General features: G+C 41.4%; 1 protein-coding gene across 4 annotated transcripts in view; it reads left to right on the plus strand.

Moving 5' to 3' along the window:
* RNF32 (ring finger protein 32) overlaps positions 1-21,086 on the plus strand; it is a 35,776-nt gene that overhangs the window by 1,686 nt on the left and 13,004 nt on the right. For 3 of the 4 annotated variants that reach the window (XM_025378732.1, XM_025378736.1, XM_025378734.1), the window contains exons 2-7: positions 1,449-1,540; positions 2,147-2,405; positions 12,066-12,208; positions 15,018-15,050; positions 15,599-15,723; positions 16,250-16,358. In XM_025378732.1, coding sequence (XP_025234517.1) covers positions 1,526-1,540; positions 2,147-2,405; positions 12,066-12,208; positions 15,018-15,050; positions 15,599-15,723; positions 16,250-16,358 — 684 coding nt within the window. In that variant the 5' untranslated portion in view covers positions 1,449-1,525. Of the gene's footprint in view, positions 1-621; positions 733-1,448; positions 1,541-2,146; positions 2,406-12,065; positions 12,209-15,017; positions 15,051-15,598; positions 15,724-16,249; positions 16,359-21,086 lie in introns of all 4 variants that reach the window. The other variant, XM_025378733.1, reaches the window with a different exon arrangement.

Consider the following 21,086-nt stretch of genomic DNA (forward strand, 5'->3'; position numbering starts at 1 on the left):
TCATTACCCAATTTCTGGTGAATCCATGAGTGACCAGGTCGTGGAGGGGCTGCGTTAAATCAAAGGTAATGTTGGCCAAGCCAAAGCGCTGAAGCGCCTCCCCCTACCATGTAGTTTCAAAACAACAGCCAGTTCTCAGCCCGCTGGGCCTTTCCTACTGCATCAGGTATTGTCCTGCATCTCTGTGTGATTACCGTGTGCTTTACGAAGTTTTATTTTACAATAATTTGTATCCCTCCATTTTCCAACCTCCTTATTCTAGTTCAGGGTGGCAGGGGACTGAGCCCGTCCAGGCAGCTCAGGACCAAGGCAGGCAACAGCCCTGGAGAGGACGGCATCCCATGGCAGGGCACACTCACACTCACAGTTACTGAGACGGGGACACGCCAGTGAGCCTCACGTGCACAGCCTTGGGATGTGGAAGGAACCCGGGGTGCTTGGAGGAAACCCACAGCACGTGGGGAGAACGTGCAAACTCCACACAGACAGTGGCCCCTGCCGGGGATCAATTTCTTTTCTCATCAACGTTACAAGGAAACGATGTTAGAAGAAATGTGTTCGAGGGCCTCCTGTGCCAGTTCCTAGATTACTTGAATAACTTTCTATTTCTCCTCATCACAGTATATTTTGAATACATCTGTCTTCATAAAATACACCATGTCCAAAATCTAGAAGGGCCAATTCCAAACTATTCCACCAGCTTTGAAGGGAATTGAAGCAAGAATAACAACAGTAAGTTCCGTGTGAAAAGACCTACTTTAGATACTGCAAAGGTCTCATTAATCCTTGCGGCAACCCTGCAAAGCCAGCATTGTTATACCTGCTTTATAGATGAGGATCGTGGGGCTCAGCTGTGTTCAGTATCTTGTGCAGCAAAGTGGTGGAATTCAGTTGGAACTCAAGTTGGTCTGTCCCCATATTCTGTACTTTTGTGTTCTGGAGAGACTGAAGTTAAGCAGTGTTCCTCTTGCGTTCCAGTTTCTTCATTGTTCCCTTTCTCCCCAAAAGAAGCATATCATGCTGATTTCCAGCCTGCCAGTTCTTTCCTCCTACCTGCAGTGTGCCATGTTCATTTCCCTCTACGTATCTTTCAAATGCCAGTTTAACTAGTTTTTCCGTTACAAGTCTCCAGTTTTAGCCTGAAATTTTGTAGTACTTGTGTATCATGTTATATTTAGCAATGGATTAATTCCTAGTAATTAACCATTTGTATTAATGTGTCCTCAGGAGCTCAGGGCTGAACTGTTTGAGGACAGGGATGAGTCGAAGCATAATTGACTTGAGTTCACCCCCTTCCTCCGGAACCAGAATGTGTAACTTAGTGCCACCCTGTAGCAGGCATTCCTGCCGCTTCATGATCTGTTAGACTCTTACAGATTGTCCTCACAAACTGCATAGGTTTTTCTGTGCACTGTAGCTTTGACTTTCTGTTGACCATGTCTTTGCAGCAGAAGAACAGAAGGAAGGTGATGTGATGTGATGATAGAGTTTGTGATAGCCAGGCAACAACTTTTCCTGATTCGGCATGTTAAAAAATAAGGTACACTATTCTTTTCTTAAACATACATATTATTTGACTCATGAAATGTATTTTAATTCAGCCATTTGAGAGTATAAAAACTAGTTTACAAACCCTGCTTCAACTAGGAATTGTCAGCAGGAATGGGCAATGCCAAGTGTGGCATGGGGCAGTGGATAGGCCGATGGAAAAACAATCTATGGTGATATTTACTGCAGGCATCTCTTAGCTGTTTGGTGATTTTTATTCTGCACAGGAAATTACCAAGTTTTCACAAAAAGGCATAAGCTGAAATGGCAAGAGTCTCCTTAGTACTTGCCTGGAGTCTAATTTAATTATAGTGAAGCAGCATGGGTTTCTTTAGGCATGCACAGGTTTATAGGTCATAATGAATTTATTCATATTATAATTAAGGCTTTAGTAATTAAATGAAAAGATATTCCTGTATTGTTAACATAAATGCTGAGACAGGGTCTGCTCCTGCTTAGGTAAACAATGAGTCAAGCGTTCCTTACTATTTGATTTGTTCGTATGTGCCATCAAAGTTGAGTATTGAAGCCTCAGTTCTCTTTTAAATGATATATTACATAATATTCATCTAAATATGACTTTTTTCCTACCTTTTAGGGTCACTCATCTAAGAAAGATAACTTGGCAGTCAATGCAGTTGCTTTACAAGATCACATTTTACGTGATCTTCAACTTCGAAATCTTTCAGTTGCAGATCATTCTAAGACACAAGTACAGAAGAAAGAGAACAAATCTCTAAAAAGAGATACAAAGCTAATAACAGATACTGGACTTAAAAAAACTATGCAGTGCCCCAATCTAGAAGATTCAGAAAAAGAATATGTTCTTGATCCCAAACCACCACCATTGACTTTGGGTAAGCTGATGTAGTCATTCATCTTTTGGCTTATTAGGGCTAAAAAATCTATTGAGATTAATAGTATAATTTTTTATGTTACAGAAATAATTTATTTATTATTATACAGAGAGGTATATATGTATTGAAGGTGTGTATGTATTGAAGTTTAAAAATGATAGGGGACCTTTAGAGCAAGAAGGTAAAGGTAGTAATGGCAAGTAGGATAATAAGTAAAAATGGGAGAACAAAAGAAATATCTGTTGATTCACATTGATAAAAATAAATGAGTAAATAAATGGTGGAAAAGAAAAATCCCTTATAGTAGAATGAATATAACTCATAGAGATAGTAGACAGGGGATAGAAAATCACCTTTGGCAAACAGCACAGTAATGATCATCATTGCTGAAATTAGGAATGAGAAAAATTATGTGCAGACACAGAATATTGAGGTAGTTTCTCCAGAGATGCAAGTACATGGCAGGGAGAAAAACAGTAACTTCACAGTTACTTCAGCTGTACAGTCATAACACTTGGCAGGCAGCGCCTGCACCAAGTAATCCTAGTTAGGTCAGCAGTAACGCACGGGCCAGCCTCACGTGTCTCCTGCTGAAAGGTGCAACAGCACTTCTGTGGCATTCTTACAAAAATGCATATTTGAATTTAATCATGAGGAAACCTCAGACCAACCCAAGTGAAAGACATTCTACACAGTTCCTTGCTAGTACTCTTCAGAAGTGTCAAGTCAACAGAAGCAATTGAAGACCTAGAAACTGTTCCAGATTATAGGAGACTCAGGACATAGCTGCAAGTGCAGTCTGTGATCCTGGATCAGATCCTAGTTCCGAAAAAAGACATGAGTGTGACAGAGAACCAGACCTGCAGAAGGCATGTAGGCTAATTGATAGATTATAGCAACATTAATTTCATGGTTTTGATCTTTGTACTAGGGTTATATAAAAGGTTAACATTTGGGTTTAGGAACATTTGATAATATTTTCTTTTTACAAGTGTGAATATTTATTTAGAATAAGATCAAAACTTGCAACAAATTAGGAATTTCAAAAAACATGAAATATATCCTAAACAAAAATCAATAAAAATAGCAATAATATTTTGTATTAATTAGCTTTCTGAAATATCTCTATAATACTTTTTCCATCTCTTTTGATTGCTGGATACTCTTTGATCATATTTTCATGTGACAATAATTCTATAATGTCATTCTCTATAGAAATAAGTCAGCCTTACCTCCGTCATGGCTGATTGAAATTCTTTCCTTACGATAGGTGGGATGCATATAGCATGCAACTTGACACACATTCTTACTGTGTGTAGTATTGCTACAAGTTTGTGCCTGTAAATAAAGGCATGCAGATCAATTCCATTTCTTCTAATTAATAAAAGAAAGGAGATGTATTATGCATTTATAATTGTAAATGCTGTTTTTAAGTATATTAGTTTCCCAGTGCTGCCGCAACAAATTAGTACAAACTGGGTGGGTTAAGTTTTCTCAGTGTCCTGGAGGCCAGAAGTCTAAAGTGGCGCCATTGGCAGGGTTCTATGGGAGAATCCTAACTTACCTTTCCCTGGTGGTTCCTGGCATTGCTTAGCTTGTGGCAGCATCACTCCAGTCTCTGTCTCTGACTTCACACAATCTTCTTCTCTACGTGTGATTGTACCCTCCCTTTCCTCTTCTTATAAGGATACCATTCATTGGATGTAGGGCCAACTTTAAACCAGTATGACCTCATCTTAACTACATCTGCAAGGACCCTATTTCCAAATAATGTCACATCCTGAGGTTCCAGGTGAACAAGAATTTTGAGATGACGCTATTCAACCCAGTACATCAAGTGTGCCCCTGATAGGGGAGAACTTCCATTTAGATTTGGCATCAGTGAGAACAGAATCCTTCACTTACATTTGTTGTCTGGAAGACTCTTTCACAACATCAAGCTGAGTACTTTTCATACTTTGTTCCTTATCCACTACTCACATATATTACTGTGTTGATAGGTGCAAGAGGTCTTTTGACAGCTCACAGTGGCTAGGCTATGGTTTGAATGTTTGTCCCCTCCAAAGCTCATGTTGAAATTTCATTTTGTTTTGTTTTACTGAGACGGAGTCTTGCTCTGTTGCCCAGGCTGGAGTGCAGTGGCACAATCTCGGCCCACTGCAACCTCTGCCTTCTGGGTTCAAGCGATTCTCATGCCTCAACCTCCCAAGTAGCTGGAATTACAGATGTGTGCCACCACACCCTGCTAATTTTTGTATTTTTAGTAGAGACGGGGTTTTGCCATGTTGGCCAGGCTGGTCTCAAACTCCTGACCTGAGGTGATCCACCTGCCTCAGCCTCCCAAAGTGTTGGGATTACAGGTGTGAGCCACCACGCCTGGCCTGTTTTTTGATTTTTTTGTTTGTTTGCTTTTTGTGTGTGTTTCTTCTTTTTTATTTATTTTTATTTCAATAGCTTTTGTGGTACAAGTGGTTTTTGGTTACATGGATGAGTTATATAGTGGTGAATTCTGAGATTTTAGTGCACCCACCACCAGAGTAGTGTACATTGTACCTAACGTGCAGTTTTTTTAATCCCACACCCCTCCCACCGTCTGCCTTCTGAGTCTCCAATGTTCATTATACCATTCTGTACGCCTTTGCATACCCATACGTTAGCTTCCACTTATAAGTGAGAACATACAACATGAGTTACCTTACTTGCAATAATGACCTCCAGCTCCATCCAAGCTGCTGCAGAAGACATTTTTTCATTCATTTTTATGGCTGAGTAGTGTTCTATGGTGTATATATACCATATTTTCTTTATCTACTCATTGGTTCATGGGCACTTAGGTTGGTTCCATATCTTTGCAGTTGTGAATTGGGCTGCAATAAACATACGTATGCATGTGTCTTTTTCATATAATGACTTCTTTTCCTTTGGGTAGACACATCCTTTGTGTTGTTTGTTGGCCTTTATCTAATTATAGGATTTCCCTTTTAGCAAGTTGCTAGAGGTCTTTTTTCTTGCTGATTTGTTTGAGTTCCTGGTAGATTCTGGATACTAGTCCTTTGTTGAGAATTCTTCATACTGTTTTTACAACCTTTTGTAAATCTGAAATTATTTTAAACTGAAAAGTTAGAAATATGATTTTTAAATGGTGGGCGTAGAAAATAGGTTTGGTTGAGGACCATGTGTCCTAGCACAGGTCAGATGGATCTGGAGGTGCTGGAAGGCCTGTTGTGTTGGAGTCGCACAAGGTGGAGGGGACCTCTTCCCACAGCAGTGCCAGGGGAGATGTTTGATGCTGTCTTCCTCTGAACTTCTGCTAACAAGCTTGTTGTCTTCTAGAAAACAGTGTGGCTCATGAACATGTTGAGACTTGGAATAATGTCATACAACAGTTTAGTGAAGATCCTCTGTTGTGCCTGTGTGGTTTAAAATGTAGATGACCAAATAGTTTCATCATAATCAATCTTAATCAGGAAAAATTTAAATTAGACATAAAGAGGAACGTCCCAATTTGGAAAATAAGTAAAGTTATTAAGGAAAATACATGAGACCTTTTTTCAGGACCTCTTTATGGAAAAAATCTTGATTGTGCATATTAGTTACTAATGACATTGAACCATATGCTCTTTACTATCTATATGTAATATTCCACTTGGATTTCTGTCTTTTCTTGCTGATTTACTGGAGTTCTTTGCATATTCTACATAGTAATCTCTTGTTGATTTAGCCAGTGAAAATATCTTCTGTTCTTTTACCATCTTTTAAATTATATCTGTCATTTTATATTGAATACAATTTTCATTCTGATTAATGTTAAATCCATTGTTTTTGTTTTTGTTTTTGTTTTTTACTTTATTGCTGCTTGGAGGAGATTTAAGATATTCTTCACCATTCTGAGAGTGCAAGGATTTTTCTACATTTTCTTTAACCTTTTACATTTCACATTTAGATGTCGCCACAGTTTGTGTTGCTTATGATACTGGGAAAATCGTGGTTAAATGAGGTTAAAGCATGTTCTGTTCTCTCCTTCCAAGGCTTCTGCTTCTATGTCAGTATTGCACTGTTTTGATTAATAGAGTCTTGTTATATGTCTTAATAGCTGCTAGGAAAAGACCTTTCCTCTTTTTTTTCCTCTAAAGCTGCCTCATTTTCTACATAAAATTCTGCTGGAGATGTTTTTTGAATTGGATTTGTAGATGGGGGAAATACCGTATTTACAATGTTATCATCTGATCCACAAATATGGTGGCATCTCACACCATTTAGATCTTTTTGTCTCCGACTTCTAGGGGTTTTCTGAGTAAGTCAGTTGATCTCTGCAGTGATTCTTATTGTCTGTGCCTTTCTACTTTTATGCCCCTTCTTCTTTTGCCCCACTTTGTTTTCAATCTGGACAGGATCTCCTGAGCTGTGGTGAATACACGTAGTAATACCTAGCGTTTCTGTCTTGTTCCTGAACCTAACACATTTCATTTCCCTACTTATGTGATGTTTGCCCTTTGTTTATTGTTCTGTTTTGTGGTGTTTGTTGGCCTTTATCTAATTATAGGATTTCCCTTTTAGCAAGTTGCTAGAGGTTTTTAAACTCATTAATAGGTGTACTTTTTTAGATGCTGTTTTCCTGCAGCTTTTTAGATGAACATGTTTGTTGTGGGTTTTCTCCTTGAGTTCGTTTGTGCCGTAAATTACAGTGACAGACTCTGATATTGAATCTTTGTGCATAGCTTGAATAAACCCTACTTGCCCACGGTGTTTTTCAAATTCACTGTTGCACTCTGATAACTAATTCTCATTCAGGATGTTTGACGTTTAACCATGGATTACCCTGGACTATGATTGTCCTTGTCTGGTTTTATTATCAAAGCCATATAAGCTTCACCAAATAAGTTGGGCAGTGTTCCCTCTTGTTCAGTATTCTGGAATAACAGAAAATAGGGATGATATGTTCCTTAAAAGTTTGGGGTAACTCGATTGTAAAACCATCTGGGCCTGAGGCTCTTTTGTTCCTTTAAGTAGGGTGAGGAGAGGTGATGGATTAGGATGCGTTTGGCTGCAAGTATACGAACAACACACTGAAAGTGATGTCAGCTTTAACGGTGTGTGTCATTGTTCACAGCAGTTCTGGTTTGGTGGCTTATTGATGTTTGCCGGGACCAGCCTCCTTCCGGTGCTGCCGTCGGGTGCTGCTGCCCTGTGCATGGACACAAGAGGGTGCACAGCCCCAGGGTCAGTCCTCAACAACAAGGGATGAGCTGGAAAGGCAGGGGAGAAAGTTCCCAACAGACCTTCCTTCCGCTTCACCTGAGATGGTCACATGCCCACTGATAGCCTAAAAATTGGCAAAGGGTAGCAAGACTTCCATGACGTGCTTAGATCCATCAGTAGACCTCTGTGAGGCTGAGCCCATTTCCACCGATGCGCAGTGTGTTCTGCAGGCAAGATGAGTGCTGGACGTGCTACTGATTTTCAACATTATTGCCTTGTGGCCAGAGAACACAGCAGTTTGCTGAAATCTGTCAATACAATTATTTACCTTCCCTCCCGTTCTAAGGTCTTGATTAGTTTATAAATATAAGACCAGGTTTGCATGATGGGGATATGTGGATGCTTGAAGTTGAAGCAGTTGGCATTGACCATAGCAGAGTCTGGAGTGTGCAGCAAGCGCCCACCCAGGTCTAAGAGGAGCAGTGGCGCCGGGTCCCTGTCTCTCCCTGAAGAGGAGCAGTGGCGCCGGGTCCCCGTCTCTCCCTGAAGAGGAGGAGTGGCGCTGGGGGCCCCGTCTCTCCCTGAAGAGGAGGAGTGGCGCTGGGGGCCCCGTCTCTCCCTGAAGAGGAGCAGTGGTGCTGGGGGCCCCGTCTCTCCCTGAAGAGGAGCAGTGGCGCCGGGGGCCCCCTCTCTCCCTGAAGAAGACGAGTGGCGCTGGGGGCCCTGTCTCTTCCTGCTCCCACACCTTGAGCCAAAGGCAAAGAGCTGGCCTGAGGCAGCGCCCCTCCTCTGCAACCTCAGTCTCAGCCTCTTCAGTCTTACTGTTTCCTTTGTTTCTCTGCAGGCCAAGTGCTCTCTCACTAATGGCCATCTGCACATCCTCTTCCTCCATCTAGAAAACCTCCCCCTTCACCCACTGCTGTTACTCTTCACCCTGCGGGTCTCCATTTAATGCCACTTTGGTCAGGTAACCTTCTCTGGGGTCACAGCTCCTCATCCAAGACCTGCATGCCGTTCTCCATAGCGGTCATCACACTTGTAGCTGCTTGATTCTTATCAGAAGCTCCATGGGCATAGTTTCAGAAGTAAAATAGTTCTATGAGGATTATAACAGAAAGTGTAGCAGTCCCTTGACCTTTTTGGGGCATTACTCTAAAGCAGTCATTTTCAAATCCTTTGGTTCATTCTTCTGGTATTATTTTTATTTTATTTTATTTTTTGAGACAGAGTCTTGGTCTGTCACCCAGGCTGGAGTGTAGTGGCGTAATCTCAGCTCACTGCAACCTCCGCCTCCCAGGTTCAAGCGATTCTCGTACCTCAGCCTCCCGAGTAGCTGAGATTACAGGTGTGCACCACCACACCTGGCTAATTTTTGTATTTTTAGTAGAGACAGGGTTTCACCATGTTGGCCAGGCTGGTCTCAAACTCCTGACTTCAGGTGATCTGCCCACCTCGGCCTCCCAAAGTGCTGGGATTACAGGTGTGGGCTACCACGCCCGGCCCTATTTTTAATATTTCTAAATAACATGTCTGCACTGCTGTTTTGTTAATTTTCAGTTCTGGATATCTCTTCTTACTGTAGAAGATCAAGATTTAGCATAATGTTTTCATAACTTGTGGTTAGACTAATATACATTCAGTGTTTACTCTGTTACAATTCCGTGACTTCACTCACAGCTGAGCCATGTGGTGTTCTATATTACAATTTCCTTCTCAGACATTTTTCTCTTTTCCCTGAAGTTATGTCTTATTTTTTCACATGTTTTAGTTTCCTCTATCATCATTCATCACTGATTCATCCTTAAAGTCTCCAGAAATACATTCTCTCAATACATTAAAATATACCAGGGTACTTTATGGATGAGGACGTTGCTTCTGGAATCCTCTGTGGTTCTCTCCCCTGGCCCCTCCCCGGGCTCCCTCTTGAGCAGCATCCCGGGACCCCAGGCTCTCTCCTTGGATTCTCTCTGCCTGGACGTCATGGCGGCCTCCTCCGTGGTTTCTTCCCTCGCGGTGGCGTAGCTCCTCTGTCAGTAGCTCGCTGGGGGAGTGCGGAGGAGACCCAGACAGAAGCTCAGTGCATAGCAATGGCTTTGTTCTTTTCTCACATTTGATTGTAGCTAATAAGGAATCTTGATATGGAAATCTTTCCTGCCTCCGAATTTTGAAGGAATTGTCTTCTCCTGTCTGGAGTGCTGTGGATGAGTCTGATGCAGTTCTGATCCTGATCCTTTTTTGAGGCCTGTTTTTTTTTTGAGTCTGCTTTCTGTCTCCGAGATTCTCACAGTAATGGGACTCGGTGTTCTGGGTACTTGCTGGGCCCTCTCAAACCAGAAGCTCATGTCCTTTGCTTCTGGGAGATGTTTTGGACTATTTTCTTTAAAATTTTTACTTCCCATTTTCCATGTTTTCTTTCTAGAATGCTAGTTTTTCAGATGTCACACCACCACCTAGACCGGTCCCTTGATTTTCTTATTTTCTGTCTCCTGATATATGTTTTTCTGTGAGATTACAGTCACGTGCCATATAGCAGGGTTTCAGTCAACAACAAACTACAGTGGTCCCATAAAGTTATAATGGAGTTGAAAAATTTCTACCACTTTGTGACATCTTGATAACTCTGACCCTATGTAGGCCTAGGCTAATATGTGTGTTTGTGTCTTCGTTTTTAACAAAATAGTTAAAAAAAAAATTTGAGGCTGGGTGCGGTGGCTCAAGCCTGTAATCCCAGCACTTTGGGAGGCCGAGACGGGACGATCACGAGGTCAGGAGATCGAGACCAGCCTGGACAACATAGTGTTTTAAGCTAAATGTTATGCAAAAGAGTCAAAAAGTTAAAAAATTTAAAAGTTTAGAGAGTAAAAAAGTTATAGTAAGCTAACTTTATTATTGAAGAAAATACAGTTTTACAAATTTAGTGTAAGTATAGACTGTTTATGAAGTCTACAGTGGTGTATAGTCATGTCCTAGGCCCTCACACTCACACATCACTCACTCACTGACTCACCCAGAGCAACTTCTAGGCCTGCAAGCTCCATTCATGGTGAGTGCTCTCCACATGCACCATTTTTAACCTTTATACATATTTTTACTGTACCTTTGCTGTGTTTGGATGCACAGATCCTTACTTACCATTGTGTTACAGTTACCTGCAGTATTCAGAACAGTAGCATGCTGTGCAGGTGTGCAGTCTAATCAGCTGTACCATGTAGTTTTGATGTGTGGTGGGCTGTACCAGCTAAGCATGTGTACATACGCTGTGATGTTAGCAAGACGACCAAATCACCTAACGGCACATTTCTTAACAATCGCCTGTTGTTAAGTAACTCCAGACTGTATCTTAGCTTTCTCTTCCAGCCTTTCAGTGGACGTTCACATTTCTACTCTAAAAGCCCAAGAGCTCTTTCTGTACTCAAGTGTCCCTTCATAGCTTCCTGTCATGTTTTGTTAATGTAACATTTTGTCTTCTGTTTCTGAAGATATCCTTGTAGGTCAATGCCTTTGTATGCATTGACCCTTCTTTGGGGTGCGGGGAGGTGGTAAAAGGTGACACTTCACTTCCTGCATTTTGCCTGAGGATATTGCGGTTGCTTTTCAAGGCAAGTGTTTCCCACCACACTGTCAGCTGGATGCCAGTCAGCACATGCTGGGTACCCATGTGTTATTGAAATAAGAACTTTATTCTGACCATGATGATACGTCACAGGAAGGTTTTAACAGAGGAGGTGAGGATTGATGTAGAGGCCACTGGTGGCAGAGCAAGGTGAACTGGGAGAGGCAGTGCTGAGGGCTGAGGCAGGTGAGAACTGGGAGACCCTTGGGCCAATACGTGTGAACAATTAGTATTCCTCAGTTTTTCTTTCATAAAATGGGATATCATTCTTGCTTGCCTTATTGAACTATTGGGAAGTGAAATAAGGTATGGGAAATTCTTTGTAAATAAAAAACAAATGTATTGAAAACGTAAGGTATTATCACCACTGACTTCTGTGCCCTCATAGGAAAACAGCGTCCTCTGCACAGTCTGCCATTTGTATCTGTGGGTCTGGCATTCACAGATTCAACCAGCCACAAATCAAAATTTTAACAAAGGAGTAAAACATAACAGTAGGACAATCAAAATAATACAAATTAAAAACAATATAGTATAACAGCTATTTACATAGCACTTGCATTAGGAATTATTGGTAATCGAGATGATTGGCAGTATACAGGAGGATATGCATGGGTTGTATGCAGATATTCCACCATCTTCTGTCAGGGACTTGAGCATCCTTGAGACGTCCTGGAACACTTTCCTTGTGGATACCAAGGGACGGCTTCTATTATGAAATAAAGTATGTGACCTATATGTAGTTCTTTAATAATTGTTTGCAAATGGTGTCATTAAAATTATAGGTGGGTGCCATATGCTAAAAGACGTTCTAACTGCTGTCTGTGCTGTCTGCTGTCTTCCTTTAGCACAGAAGTTGGGCCTCATTGGGCCTCCACCACCTCAGCTGTCATCTGATGAATGGGAGAAGGTGAAACAGCGCTCCCTCCTGCAAGGGGACTCGGTGCAGCCGTGCCCCATCTGTAAAGAAGAATTCGAGCTTCGACCTCAGGTGTTTAGCGTATGAGGGTGAGCTAGAGAAATCCTGGGCTGTTTCCTAGGGATGAGGCCCAGAGCTGGAGCCTAAGATTCCAGGCTTCCTTTTCCCAGTTTCATCCTCTTGTGTGAGCCTCACACACTTCCATTTTCTTTTCCATTAATTAAAGTGTGTGAAGAGCTAAACACCCTCATTAAATAGTTTTGTTTGTTTACTGACTGGTATTCTCAAGTACTAACGTTTGTACAAAAGGAATGTTTCTGTTCAACAGGCCCCATGTGGCCATGCAGACAACTGGGGGGCTTCCCAGGAGCAGCTGTGTCCCAGTGCGGGAAGGATGAAAGCAGAGGAACTCTTACGTTGTTTTGTGATTTGAGTCAGAAAAGAAAAGAAAAAAAAAAAACTGTGCTTGAATGTCTCCAAAGAATTTATGAGAAAATCTTTAAGAAAAGTAAAACCTTTTAATGATTTCTATTCATGAAACTTTACCATAGTAAGATTGATGATACTACTCTGGGTTAACAGATAATACACACACACACACACACACACAGAGAGAGAGAGAGAGAGAGAGAGAGAGAGAGAGAATGCATGTAGGGTTTTTTCTATACATATTTTGTCTGCCTAACTAAAAAAACAGTCTCTTGAAGTTGGGGACACTTAGATTTATCAGAAGTGTGTGTGTGTGTGTGCGCGCGCACGTGCGCGTGCACGATTGCCCTGTAATGATTTCCCACGGAGTGTGGCATGACGCTTCCTGCATAGCAGGCCCTCAGAGATTTGCTGAGAAAATACAGCAAATACAGTTAAAATCAGCCTTGGAGTTCGTAGCCTGGGAACCCAGGCTTATTACAGTCTGGGCAAATGAACTCTGAGTCTTCGCTGAATTTGAGTAAGTTTCATCTGCAGAAAGCTCACAACAGTTACACTTCTCTTCACTAATTTGAATTCATAAGTTACTTTAGACATACTTATTCCATTTCTCTATCAGGACCTAATCTTACGTATGTGAAAGTTGGGTATTTTGGACAGATTTTAGCCCTAAAACCACAAATTGCCTAGGATAATTTAGTACTTTAGGTAGCAAAACTGTGAATAAAATCAGAGGGTATCTTTCTGGCTAAGCAACCTCTTTCTTATACTAAAATATCGAGCCTGGAGCGTCTGTATGAAGAATGAAAAGTGAAAGTTAGTATCTTATGGGCATCAGAGTGTACCCTGCCCAACATTTCTTTCTGTTTTTTATAAATTTCTCCCTAAATTCTATTATTTTTATTTGGTTTTGATATAGAACCTATCCTGTATATTTGGCACTTCTAATGATCGTTTCCGTGTTCAGATTTTTCCTTAGTTATAAACAATAGTTGGCATTTTTACAACATTTAATGATTTCAGAGGGCCTTCAATTAATTTCATATAGTAGGCATTGTGCCCATTTAGCAGATGAGGAAATAAAAAATAATTCAAATGGTTCATAGTAGGCCAGCTTAGAAAGTATGGAGTCCTGCTGGAATCCAGTCCTACCTTCTAGGCCATTTTTAGTATGTTTTCCACCACTTACTCCTTGATTTTTGTTACACCAGAGAATGTTTGCCAATAAGAAATATTTGTGGACATTTAAAAAGATAACACTTTAATATACTGGAGTCTAATGTTGCTCAATATAGATAGAATGTATGTTGAGGAAACACTGAAAAGTATTCTATAAAGGATGAATGAAGTATAGAAAAGATTGCTATTCAACGGTAGTAATAAAAAAGGACCCATATTACTGAGTTTATTCAATTCAGACTTACTCTTGGCAATAAGTTTCAAGAAAAGGTTTTACAACTTTCTGAGTTCTACTTATTTCTGTATTTCTTCCATTTAAGAAGAAAAGCACACATTGAGTGAAGGCAGGTGGGATTCACTTTAAAAACTGCTAAGTTTTCCCCACAGCAGGCATCCTGGGCCGCCTGAGACTGAAACCTCACCCGGGAGGGCCCCAGACTGCAGTCACCCGAGTCAGATTCTTGACAGAAAGGGGAAACCCTCCGCCTGCCCCCACCGCTTTGCTCCGTCTCACAAGTTCCCCCACTTTCCTCCCCATTGCTGGAAGCGGCCCCGCCCCAAGGGAAGCCTGGCCTTCGTGTGGCAGCCCGCAGGGCCTGGCGCTGGTGGGCTGGTGGCTCTGTCCCTTCTACTGAGTACCCACTGCCGCCTTCATTTGGTCTAAGCTTCAGTCTTTTGTGACAGCCCAGAATATCACTGTTTAGTGGGGAATTTGGGTCACAGAAAGGTGAAGTTTTCTTGTGATCACACTCCCTGCATTAAAAAAAAAAATGACTCCTATGTCTCCATGATGTGTTGCTATTTAAATTTAAGACTGTCAGAATTGTATCTCAGTAGGGCTATGATTTCACAAAAACTGGGGGGCATAACTGAGCTGAACAAAGACCTAAATGGTATTTACTTAGCGTTTCCCTGGCCCCACTGGACAGGCCCCCCTCCTCACCCCTCCAGTTTGCAGTCTTTGCCCGCATCTAAGGGAAACACTCATTTTGTCATTGTTTCGCTCTTAAGTATACACTCATTTTAATAGTTACAAATCAAACTTCATGTGTTTATTTGATATTTCAGATCATTAATTTTTCTTGTTTAGAGTATATACTTGTGCTGTGCTAAACAAACAATAAATAGTATACACATCAAAGTTATAAATTTGCCTTTTTAATTTTTAAAGAAATAATACAGCTTACCTTCTAAGCATTCAGGAGTTTAACTGTTGCATTCATGCTGCTTCTCTTTTGTCAACTTCAATGTCGTTCTGTTTCCTCATGAACAGGTGCTGCTTTCATGCTCCCATGTGTTCCACAGAGTAAGTCCGCCCCTCACGCCTGCTCAGGTGCCCCACACATCGCTCTTACAGCGCAGAGAAACTATAGTCATTTTCAAGGCTCCTGAGAAGAGCCATTTATTTTATTCATCACCACCATCTATAGTTAAAGAAACGTGACTGTAGGCTACAGTACAATTCATCCTATTTTGAAAATCATGAGTTTTGTGACAAAAGAACCACAAATGTTTATGTAACAGATTGTTGTCAGTAATGTGTGTCAGTGACAGCTAAAATCAAATGATCGATCTGCATGTGGTCCCATAGACACGCATGACTCACCTTTGTGCTAGTGGATTTCAGAAGTTTGTGATGTCTTTGCATGTATATTCTTGTAAGAAATCACTTTTGGAACAGGTTTCATGAGGAAGGTGGTAGCACCTGATGAAACTTCCCCACTTGATAACCTAAATTGGGCTAAGTTTCATAGTTATGGGAGAAAAGAACACTGTAATTAGAACACTAACATTGGAAGTAAAGACGTTGTTTATAAGTAATTGTAAAACTTTAAGTGAAATGTTTTTCTTCAGGCATGTCTTCAGGCTTTTGAAAAGTTCACAAACAAGAAAACGTGTCCTCTCTGTAGAAAGAACCAGTATCAAACCCGAGTGATACACGATGGGGCTCGCCTGTTCAGAATAAAGTGTGTGACCAGGTGAGGACGCCAGGCCCATTTGGCGCTAAGCAGACACTTACAGGTCAGGCTGTGACAACTAACTTGTTTTATTTCTTTTTTTTTTTTTGAGACAGAGTCTCGCTCTATCGCCCAGGCTGGAGTGCAGCGGTGGGATCTCAGCTCACTGCAAGCTCCACCTCCCGGGTTTACGCCATTCTCCTGCCTCAGCCTCCCGAGTAGCTGGGACTACAGGCGCCCGCCACCTCCCCCGGCTAGTTTTTTGTATTTTTTAGTAGAGACGGGGTTTCACTGTGTTAGCCAGGATGGTCTCGATCTCCTGACCTCGTGATCCACCTGTCTTGGCCTCCCAAAGTGCTGGGATTACAGGCTTGAGCCACCGTGCCCGGCCTAACTTGTTTTTTAAATAGTGGGATTTTATCTCTCTTCTTGGCCACTATAATTTCCCCAGGGCCTTATATAGCACAGGGCTTATAACAGCTACTGAAGTATAGTAGTTGGTTCAGAGTCATCATAAATTAGTCATTTTCAAATATCTGTGTTTTAGAATCCAAGCCTACTGGAGAGGATACGTTGTCAGAAAGTGGTACAGAAACCTGAGGGAAACAGTACCTCCCACAGACGCCAAGTTAAGAAAAAAATTCTTTGAAAAAAAGGTAGGTAGAGATCATGAATTCTCCAGATACAGTCTCTGTGTGGGTGATTCACTTGAGGTCAGGAAGGCTAACAGAGATGATAAAACTTTGAGACTTACTTCACTTTGAGGGCCTTTTATAAATGGTTGAGATGCTGCTAAAAATCCTATTTAACTTAAATTGACTTTCCAACCCAGACGGTAAAATACTTTTAGACTTTCTTTTCTAGTTAAATCATAAAATTAGGTTAAATCAGAGCAACTTCTGTTTGGCCATTTTGTGCTAATTGTTTAAATAAACTTACCTCTTCAGACACAAGACTGGAAACCAGCTTAATTTTTCCCATCTCCCGGGCTATACGTAAATGAAGACATCTGCTGCACATCTCATAGTAATGAAAACAGAAGCCACCTGTAAAAGTAAAGCCCCCACATGCTACCATTGTATTGAGTACCTCGTGGGGTCATCACAGTGAGCCTCAGAGCTAACTTCCACATCTGCCCTTCCTCTTAACCACTATTTATGTTTCAGTTTTACTTTTGGGGGACTTATTTAACAATTCCCATTCCTTGTCCCCATACGAAAAGGACCGTCCTGCCCCATCAGCCCGTGGCTTCAGGCGAACAGCAGCAGCCCCGAGGCTGTCATATGAAAGCCTGAGGAGAGCTGTAGCATTTATAACGGCACAGCACACAGTGGGTGCTGCAAATTCTGTATTTATTATCAGTATTAACTCATTTCCTAGAACATGGAGATGAGTTACTGCGTGTTTGGCCAGTCTGTTCCTTCCTGAGAGCAGTGTCTCTCATCTTCAGAGATCGTTCATCTCGGGTGTTCCTTCTCAATTTGGTAAAGGACCGCCATGCACGATTGCTTCATCCTTCCTTTACATTCTTTCCAGTTTTTTATCTTCACTCGCTGACAGTCAGTCTTGTTCTCTGGGCTACTCTTAGTAATTTCTAATATGTCATAGTAGGTTGTCTCTTAGAAGTGATTTTTTGTCACCTCTTACAAAATTTTAATTATGGATTTGATAGTCATTTTACCTTGTATATATAAATATTTTTCACGTGCACACATCATTTTATAAGAACTCTTGAAGATAAAGGCCCACTGAAAGTGTTGGTGGTCTCAGCCCATTGCACTGGACGAGAACTGGCCCAGGTTGCTGGAAACAAGTGAAGCAACCATTACAATGTGCCTTGTGTTATCTTGTAAAGTAGCCAGTGAAAGTTAAGTTTCAGCGTTCAGTGCTCAGGTGTTCAGATACTGCAGCCTTCAGCTTCATGGAAAAAGGAAACGAAAAATAAAAAGCAAGTGACCAAGAGCAATCAGGGCAGGGAGACCTAATCAAACAGGTTCCTCAGTTTCTAATTCAGTCTCTCCCACAGAGAGATGGAACTTTACAAAGCCGATCCATAGCTCTGTCCCACCGGACGTTGGGTCCGCAGCCCTGTGGCCATCCTACCTCCCCACAAATCCTTTTTTTTTTAATCCCTGGTTCATCCTGTCTGCTGCCCCCTCATCCTGAGTCCTCATCGCTCTGCACACCCCGCTGTGATCCCCACGTCTGCTCTTCTGAGCACACTCATGCCCACACCACCCCCCCCCCGGCATGTCCTGCCTGTTCCTGCTGGTTCCCTCTGCCTTGCTTAAAATGTGCCAGTTTTTCAAAGCCTAGTTGAAGTTTTCTTCCAATTTCTTTGCTCTTCTCTAAACCTCTATTGTGTGTTTAAACAATACCATCTAAGAGAGCAAGAAGAACAGAAGCATGACTGATATTCTAGCTTGTATATTACAAATGCAGTCTTTCCTTTGGGGCTTTTAAGATGATCTCAGAAGATCTCAATTATCTAGGAAGAAACTGATAAGGAAAACTGAGTTTTTATTTTTTGCGGGGGTGGTAGGGAGGTATGTGTTAAGAACAAACTGTGTAAGTTGTTTTTTATTTTTATACGTTTTTATACAGGGTTTTGTTATATTGCCCAGGCTGGCCTGAAATTCCTGGGCTCAGGTGAACCTCCCACCTCAGCCTCCCAGTTAGCTGGGATTACAGGCAAGAGCCACAGGCTAGGGCAGTGGCTTTCAGACTTTTCCTCAACCACAATAAGAAATATCTTCTAAACAATGTTAACAGAAAAACCAAACTCTGTAACGTATTTTAAAGAAGTTGATTCTGAGCTGATATGGGTGACTGCAGGCCAGGAAACCAACCCACTCTCAAGGAGTCCTGAGAAAGTGCACCCCGGGCGCTCGGATTACGGTTTGGTTTTATACTTTTTAAGCCGGGGGGAGTTATAGGCAAAGACATCAATCAGTACATGGAAGTTACACATTGGTCTGGCCAGAAAGGCGTGAAACTTGAAGTGGGGGCTTACAGATTCTAGGTGGATTCAGAGATTCTTTATTTGCAGTTGGTTGAAGGAGTAGGGCTGTAAGTGCTGGAGTCAGCAGAAGGGAATTCTAAGTTGAGGATGCTGTGTAGCAAGACTGATGGCCTGCGGCGTGGCTGTCTCTTGCCGGGTATGGCCTTAGGTCTTGTTTGTAATTTGGTTTCTTACTGCCTCAGACGGTGTGGTCAGCCTTACCACCTCTTTTAACAGGAATAGTGGTCGCTTGAGCTTAAACTCCAGCAAGGAGTGGGCATAATGAGGGGCATCTCACCTTTCTTCCCATTGTGGCTGGAAATTCCATTGTTAAGGTTTTCCTAGGGCCTCCTTGGCCAAGAGGGGTTCGTTCTGTTGCTGGGGCCTTAGGATTTTTTTTTTTTTCTGAGACGGAGTCTTGCTCAGCCGCCCAGGCTGGAGTGCAGTGGCGCGATCTTCTCTCACTGCAACCATCGTCTCCTGGGTTCAAGCGATTCTCCCGTCTCAACCTCTTGAGTAGCTGGGATTACAGGCACCTGCCACCATGCCCAGCTAATTTTTATATTTTTTAGTAGAGACAGGCTTTCCCCATGTTGGCCAGGCAGGTCTTGAACTCCCAATCTCAGGTGATCTGCCCACCTTGGCCTCCCAAAGTGCTGGGATTACAGGTGTGAGCCACCATGGCCCGGCTAGGATTTTATTTTTAGCTTATAGCAATGACCCACCACATGTATACATTTAACAGAAACATAACTTTCACAAAGCAAAATCTACTGTTACCACAGGCACCACACTGTGGTCATTTTTATTCCATTTCGTTTCCAAAGTGCTGGGCATACTACATTAATGTTATGAGTCAGTGATGGGTTGTAGATATCAGCATGTCTGCATTATCAGTAACTGCCACCTTAAACGTAATACCAGTGACTGTGTTATCCCCTGAGCTGTAATCTTACCTCATTCAAGTTTCAAGTGTACAGGTGGGGAGCGACAGGAGATGTATACACACACACACACACACACACACACACACACACATCATAGTGAGTTATACTCATCATTTGTTACATGAATAGGCATCCTATCATGTAACTCTTGCTCAGTTATCCCATTTGGCCATAAACACTTGAAATCTGTAAACTCAGATCTCATGTTAAATAAATGAAGATTGAACTGACTGTCAGACAGTGTATTAGCAGTGGGTAGTAGTTGCCTATATGGGTCCATGCCCTGTGTGCGTATATACCTATATCAGTAGAACTCAAAGGCTGTCCTTTATAATAAAGACCACTTCATCATTTACCAAATGACCTCACAATTTGATGCTTTTTTTCTACCTTTCCAACTGAATAAACTCGTTCTGTGAGTGAAGGGAATCCTCTCGGAAATGTTAATCTACAATTTTAGGATGCCCTGCATGTTTACTGGAATCTGAAAGGTTATTGAACTAGGTTATTGAATGTCACATTACCCAGGTGTGATGGTTAATTTATGTGTCAACTTGACTGGGCTAAGGGATGCTCAGGTTATCTGGTTAAACATTATTTCTGGGTGTGTCTGTGAGGCATTTCCAGATGAGCTGAGCGTTTGCATCAGTGGACTCAGTAAAGTGAATTGTGTGTGCACACAGGCACGGTCTCACTCTCTTGCGTGGGCTTTCTCTCTCTCTGTCTCTGCCTGACTGCTTGAACTGGGACAGTGGTTTTCTGTAGATACACAGAGAGGGGTACCCATATAAATAGAAATCATTTTAAAATTACAAAATTGCTGGATACAACTTTATGCAATTAGAACTGCAAATATAATTGAATTACTTCCTGTAAAAATAGCAAACATGGAAAGAAATTTAAAGTATGAAATGACTGAAAAAAATTATATGAGCATCTCAGTTTTTACTGAAAAGATATTTAATAAAATTTAACAGCCATTCTTAGTAACGACAGACATTAGAACTGGAATGAAATTTCCTTGTCACAGTAAAAACTATGTGTCAAATACTAAAAACACCTTGTTTTAGAGAGTAAAATCGTAAAGAAAACTAGGTTCGTTTGTCATCACACTTGAGCCAATCCTTGCCAATAACACATGAAAACAAAATATATGTGTGTGCATGTATGTGTACATATGTTATGTATATTATATAAATCCATACATGTATATTACAATTTTATATTATATTTATATTAAAATAAGCTAAACAAGGAATGTACCACTGATAAAAAAAGTTTTTTTTTCTGATGGAATAAAAGGCCTGAATAACATGATAGACATTTTACACTGGAATGAGTAAAAATGTCCACTTAGCTTATATAAATTTAATGTAGTTTCTAACTCCCAAAGGAGTAGTATAGGCTGTGCATTTGGGATTTTACAGGTTAACTCT

Source organism: Theropithecus gelada, chromosome 3 (genome assembly GCF_003255815.1).
Source record: "Theropithecus gelada isolate Dixy chromosome 3, Tgel_1.0, whole genome shotgun sequence".
NCBI classification, from domain to species: domain Eukaryota; kingdom Metazoa; phylum Chordata; class Mammalia; order Primates; family Cercopithecidae; genus Theropithecus; species Theropithecus gelada.